General features: G+C 64.7%; 1 protein-coding gene across 4 annotated transcripts in view; it reads left to right on the top strand.

Moving 5' to 3' along the window:
• The window catches only part of HDAC5 (histone deacetylase 5), a 103358-nt gene that overhangs the window by 79375 nt on the left and 17388 nt on the right, over window positions 1–6595 (top strand). For all 4 annotated transcript variants that reach the window (XM_026654850.2, XM_026654849.2, XM_026654847.2 and 1 more), the window contains 5 exons: window positions 551–756; window positions 948–1229; window positions 3211–3376; window positions 4790–4923; window positions 6205–6325. In XM_026654850.2, coding sequence (XP_026510635.1) covers window positions 551–756; window positions 948–1229; window positions 3211–3376; window positions 4790–4923; window positions 6205–6325 — 909 coding nt within the window. The remainder of the gene's footprint in view (window positions 1–550; window positions 757–947; window positions 1230–3210; window positions 3377–4789; window positions 4924–6204; window positions 6326–6595) is intronic.

Raw genomic sequence — 6595 nt, 5'->3', positions numbered from 1 at the left:
GTCCCCGGCTCTAACCACTGGGTCTGAGCTAGGGACAGAGCCCGGCGTTCGGACGCCCGGTCCCCGGCTCTAACCACTGGGTCTGAGCCGGGGACAGAGCCCGGCGCTCGGACGCCCGGTCCCCGGCTCTAACCACTGGGTCTGAGATAGGGACAGAGCCCGGCGCTCGGACGCCCGGTCCCCGGCTCTAACCACTAGGCAACGCCCCCTGTGAAGGGAGGGCCAGGCTTGAGGCAGGCCAGTGGGCTCGTGGGATGGATGGCCTGTTGGGAAGGGAGGCTGCCGTGAGGTTGCAGCCGGGGGCTGGGGCGGAGGGTTCTGTTCCCGGCTGTGCCGCCGTCCTGCTGCCTGGAATAGCCCTTGGCGTGTTTAGCTACACCCCTGTCGGCGTGGCTCTCCGCGTTGCGCAGAAGGGGAAAGACCTACGCAGTCACCAGAGCTGGGGAGAGAACCCAGGAGTCCTGACTCCCATTCCAGTGCCTTGACCCGCAGCCCCCCCGTACCGCTGCATCAGGCTTCCTGCGCTAGCCCGGCTGCTCTCTCCTTCCAGTGCCGCTCCACGGCCAGTCCCCGCTGGTGACGGGCGAGCGCATCTCCACCAACATGCGGACGGTCAACAAGCTGCCCCGGCACCGCCCGCTGAGCCGCACCCAGTCGTCCCCGCTGCCCCAGAGCCCCCAGGCCCTGCAACAGCTGGTCATGCACCAGCAGTTCCTAGAGAAGCAGAAGCAACAGCAACAGATTCAGCTTGGCAAGGTTGGCAGGGGGAATGGGGCGGGCAGGGCGGGTGGCTTGCAGGGCATGGGGGGATTGAACCTGTCAATCACCAGAGAAACCCCCCCTCCCCTTGTGCCACCTGCGGGGCAAACCATCTGCTGTACGTGGCCCGGGCGCCAACCCCCTGTGCCCCCAGGTGCCCCAAAGAACCCTTGCCCCTCTCTTTAAAGATCATCACCAAGACGGGCGAGCTGCCCCGCCAGCCCACCACGCACCCAGAGGAGACGGAGGAGGAGCTGACGGAGCAGCAGGAGGCGCTGCTGGAGGACACGGTGCCCCTGGGGCCGGTGGCATTCGTGGTGGACGGCTCGCCGGAGAGCGAGAGCACGCAGGACGAGCTGGAGGAGGACGAGGGCGGCGAGCCGGTGAAGGACGAGGGGGGCGCGAGCGGGGACGAAGAAGAGCACATCGACTCGCCGGAGGTGGAGGAGCTGGGCGTGGCTTACAAGCAGGTGAGCCCCTCCCACTGCTCCCCTAAATGAACCAGGGTCTCCTCTACCTTACTCACCATCTGCCAGGAGAACAGCCCCTCTCTTTAGGCTGACAGGCGGATTCGAACCCAGGGCTAAGGCCTTGTGCCTCTACTGCTTGGTCTAAAGGAGTGACTCCCCCAGCTGGCACCTGTAGTAGGCTCTTATCCTATTCTGCGCCCCAGCCACCAGAGGGCGACCCTGTGCTAGCGGGGGATGTGCCACCACAGGTGTGACCCCTGGGAGGAGGGAGCAGCAGTGGGAGATGCTCGCCCCAAATGTTGACTCTAGCTGTAGCGCCCGCATGGTGTGGCTGCCGGGGTCACGCCGTTCCAGCCAGGGATGGGGCAGCTGTCTGCCCTGGAGATCCTTCCAGCCCGCCTTGATCCAGGCGTGTATCCTTGGCCCAGCACCGTGTGGGTCTGGATCCCATCCCCCATGGCGGGCTGCGCTGGGGACTCGTCACCCTTACAGCTGATGGGGAGGGGGCGTCCTTCTCTCCTGAGGCTCGCCACCGGGCTGCTGGGAGAACCGGGGGGGCTGGGAGGTGGGGTGCTCGCCCCGGCCAGCCAGCTGTGGCGGGGCAGGGAAGCAGGCGCTCGCCCCAGCCAGCTGGGTCCAGCTTACACAGAAACGGGCTAGTGAGATCATCGGGCACCTGGGAGACGGCTAGTGCTGGCTCCTGACGAAAGCCCCGGGCCGGCAGTGGCAAGCGGCCCCAGTCGTGGGGCTGGGGGCGTGAGCAGAGCCGCAGCCGGCGGAGGGGCAAAGACCTGGCCGCAGTACCAGCCCGCTTGCATGCCCGGCCGCGCTCTGGGGCGCATGCCCACGTCGCGTGCCCAGCCGCACGCGCCCCCAGGGCGTTCTCACGCCTGATCACACCCTCCCAAAGCCCTGCGCCCTTTGGCACGGCCCCGGCGCCCGCTTCCCACCCTGCCCAGCTCCAGCCATTCAAGCCAGCTCCTCCCAGCTCTCTGCGGCTTTCAACTCCGCCTCTGCCGCGTCTGCAGCCTGCCAAGCCGGCTCCCCATTCATCAGAGACGGGCTCTGAGGGGCGAGTGACTCATCCACACCCCCCGCCCCCCGCATCGCCCTCTTTGCTCCCCGCTTCCGGCCCCCACACAGTCCCCCCCCCCCCCCTCGTACCCAGCTGCTGCGGCTTCCGGGGCATGACTCATCCAAAGCCTCTCGCGTCCCGGCTGCTGAATATTTGATCACTGCGCGGGCGCACGGCGAGGCAGGATGAGTCTCTTTCCCCGAACGGGACGGGGTTTGTAAAAGGAGAGCAGGCGGGTGGGAAGCCGCGGGCGTCTCTGCAGTGCCAATGCCGCGCTGTGCTGCTGTCGGGGCCCGGCACGAGGATAGGGAGAGACCTGGGAACTGCCAGTCCACGCTCTTAACCTCATCTCCGGGGTGCCTGGGGCATTGCAGGCTGGGGTCCTACAGAGTTATAGACACAGCGCAGAGGAAAGGGGTCGGGGGAGCCTGGCTGCCGGGCGAGCGCGGATGCTGCAGCCTGGGTGTTGTGGGGCATCGAAAGCCAAACGGATGCTTCAGCGGGAGGCGGGATGGGGCAGATTCGGATACGTGTGGGTGCCCAGAGCTGGCTCAGAGGGACTCAAGGCGCCCACTCGCCCCGTGCGCTGGGCCCCCTGCCAGCCGGTCGTGCCTCTGCACTGAATCATTCCTTATATTGCAGTGGCACTAGAGGCTCAGGGCCCCGCTGCGCTGGGCACTGCAGGGACCCTGGCCCTGCCCTACAGAATGTACAGTCTTAATAGGCAGAGCAGACAAAGGGTGGGAGGGGAAACTGAGGCACAGAGCGGGGCCAGGGCGGGTCAGTGGCAAAGCCGGGAACAGAACCTGCGTCCCAGCTTGTTGCCCTGCCGCTGGCCCGTGCTGCCTGTGGAGGGCTCGGCCGTGGGTGAATTTCCCGCCCTGTGTACATCCCCTCTCCGCGCAGGTGTTCCCCGATGCTCAGCAGCTGCATCCCATCCAGCTCTTCCCAGCTTCCCTGACCATCACCACGCTGCCTCACCAAGCGCTGAGCCGGACCCAGTCCTCGCCCGCCGCCGCAGGCATCAAGAACACGGCGGCTGAACCCCCGGTCAAACACCTGTTCACTACTGGTAAGAAGTCATGTGCCCCGAGGTCCCCTGGGGGGAAAAACAGCCCAAGCCACGCCCACAGCCCACGCTCCACCCTCACAATGCCAAAGTGAGGCGCCACTCACAGTCACCTGGGCAGAACCGCATCACGTGATCATCCCTCTCCTTTCGCGAGCGCTTTGATCAGCCGGGGAACCGCTAATGCAAACCGTCGTCGTTAGACTTCAGAGTGAACGTCCCGCAGAGCTGAATGAGGCAGCTCATGCCTTCTTCGGGTGCTTGTCTGCAGGCTCAGGCGGACATCGGGGTGTGGCTCACGCCCGGGTCAGCTTTGGACGGTTTCTTTTGCAGCCATCAGGCCTAGAAACTTTTAAATGATTGAGAAAATGAAAATTTCAGATCCTGGAGCAGGATCTGGCAGGAGGAGCCTAGATTGGCCGAGGCAGCCCCGTTCTCTTGGCTTTTCCAGACAATCTGCCGTAGAAAAGAGACGTCCACTTGCTCTATTGCTGACCCAGGACTACGCTGCAATAAAAAATCCGCGGCACCAAGTCACAGAGCCCGGAGCAGCTGGCTCGGGCTGCGAGTATAAAATTACAGTGTTGAGGTTCAGGCCCGGGCTGGAGCCTGGGCTCTGGGACACTCCCCGCTCGCAGGTCTCGGAGCCCGGGAAAAGCCCACACATCTACACTACAATTTTATAGCCCTGCAAGCCTGGACCAGCCTTGGCCGCGCTGCGGGTCTTTTACTGCAGCGTAGCGGTACCCAGAGAAGGTGATTAGATGGCGCAGCCCGTCTCCGTGGGGCAGCAGCGGGGAACGCAGGCGCCGACTCCGTGGGTGCTCTGGGGCTGGAGCACCCACGGGGAAAAATCCCCGCCCCAGCTCACCTCCGCCTCCTCCCCTGAGTGCGCCACGTGCCTGCTTTTCCCCCCAGCTCCCAGCGCTTGCGCTGCGAAATAGGTGTTTCGCTCGGCTGGGAGGGAGGGGGGAGGAGGGAGAACGCGGCGTGGTCGGGGAAGAGGCGGGGCCAGGGCGGGGATTTGGGGAAGGGGTCCAATAGGGGCAGGGAGGGGGTGGAGTTGGGGCAGGCACTTTGGGGAAGGGGTTGGAATGGGGGTGGGGAAAGGGTGGAGTCGGGGCGGGGGGGCGCCGGGGAAAGTTGGCGCCTATGGCGGGGAATGAACCCCAGGGCCTCTGGTTCCGAAAGCCCGTGGGGATACGGCCCAGCTCCATTAGCCAAGCGCAGCAACCTGTGTCTGCTCCCAGCCGCCATGCTAAGTAGAGCGGGGCACGCCCGCTCGCTGCCCCCAGGAAAGCCTCCAGGGCTGTGCCCCAGGCCACGGGCTGCCCCACAGCCAGAGGGGGTCTTGCTGCCATAGGGTTCCTGCCATCCAGCCCGTATTTCCCGTCCCTTCCCTTGTCTCTCCCCCAGGCGTGATCTACGACACGTTCATGCTAAAGCACCAGTGTATGTGCGGGAACACTAACATTCACCCAGAGCATGCTGGGAGAATCCAGAGCATCTGGTCCAGGCTCCAGGAGACCGGCTTGCTGAGCAAGTGCGAGGTGAGGATCCTAGGGAGGAGGCTGGGGGAACGTGGGGGCTCAGGAGGCAGCTATCGGGTTGAACCTCATGCAGAAAGTGTCAAGGGACCATGAGTGGCTTGGACCTTGGTTTATTGTCCCACCTCAGAGATGGCGACCGCGGCGCCCCAGCACCATCTCCTACGTCTCCACTGCAGAGGTAGCCCGGTGATCGGCCTCGGGGCAGTGCCCTGGCCAAGTCACGGGGCCCTCGCTGGCGCTGCGTTCCCCCAGGTGTGTCGCTGGGACTTCTGGGGTCACAGTCCCTGGTTCTTGGGGCTGCCCTCCATGGAGCCGCTCTGTGATTCTTTCCCGGTGCCTTGTGGGAGAACTCGTCTGTCCATCTGGGCCCGTGGGGGACGGCTGGAGGACTCAGCGCGCAAAGGATCTAGCCTGCGTTCTCGCTGCGAAGTGAGGTTACCAGCCCGAGTGAAAGCAGCACCTGGGCTCTGAGCCCCAGCTGTGCCAGCCCGCTGGGGTTGGAAGCCCCACCAAATCAGGGCGAGAGGGTTTGGGGTGTGGACGGGGGCGGGGTGAGAGCCCGGATTCACTGTGCAGTGCAGACGTAGCCCTTCCTAGCGCAGGAGACTTGGGGCGGGGGGAGGGACCCTCCCCAGCTTCATCCAGCCCGGCCAGCTGCCTGCTAGAGGTGTCAGTGAGATCGGATTCCCCCCGCGTGGAGCAGCCTGCCCTGCAAAGGGGGTGGCAATAACCCACTGAAAAACCCCCGCCCCTCCCAGCCTAGGGGTATGGCGGGGTGGGGGTGTGGCTGGAGTGTTCTATGCTGTTGCTTTTCTCTGCTGCCCAGGGCCTGTAGGGGGCGATAGGAAGTGCAGTATAGGTTAAAGCAGCTCTGGGGTGGCTCCGAATTACCGCAGGGGCTGGAGAGGGCTCTGCACGGCCTCCGAATACAGGGAGCACACCCACTGCAGCCCTGCCCCATGGGAAGGGACCCCAGTCTGCTGCGTGGATCCCCACGGGGCTGACTGGTCCCCAGCACCAGAGGTAAATGCCTCCTGGCTGAAGCATCCACGATCCAGCCACCCCCTGGCTGCAGCTCACTCACTTCAGAACCAGGGTTGTCACCTCTGAGTTACAACCCCAGGACCCCCGGGCTGATCCTGAGCCCCTCGAAGTGGGCGGCTGGCCGTGTGCCCCGAGCACCCAGACAGGTTTCCCAGCCCAGCTACCTCCATAAAGCGACGATCCTGGGACCGTCTGGCCGGGCACAGCCCCCCTCACCCCGCTCTCTCTCTCTGCTAGCGGATCCGGGGCAGGAAAGCGACGCTGGACGAAATCCAGACAGTCCATTCGGAGCATCACACGTTGCTGTACGGAACCAGCCCCCTCAACCGGCAGAAACTCGACAGCAAGAAGCTGCTAGGTAGGTGGCCCTGGCAGTGCCCCGTCTGAGGGCAATTTAGAGCCCTCCCTGCTCCCACCCCGTCCCTGGGCGTTTAGCTGTTGGCTACGGCGGGAGGCGGATGGGGTTGTTCATGGTCCCTGCCTAGTGTGCGTGGCGGGGGCAACGTTTTCTTCACGGTGGCTGCGTGGGTTTTTTTAATCTAGCAGAGGCAGCACTGCCTAATGGTTTGAGCAGGGACCAAGGAGTCAGGACTCCTGGGTTCTTTTCCTGGCTCTGGGAAGGGAGCGA

This window comes from Terrapene carolina, unplaced genomic scaffold (genome assembly GCF_002925995.2).
Source record: "Terrapene carolina triunguis isolate 2854851 unplaced genomic scaffold, T_m_triunguis-2.0 Scaffold193, whole genome shotgun sequence".
Classification (NCBI taxonomy): Eukaryota; Metazoa; Chordata; order Testudines; family Emydidae; genus Terrapene; species Terrapene triunguis.
Note: the sequence above shows the minus strand (reverse complement) of the source record. Positions and strands in the feature narration are given on the sequence as shown.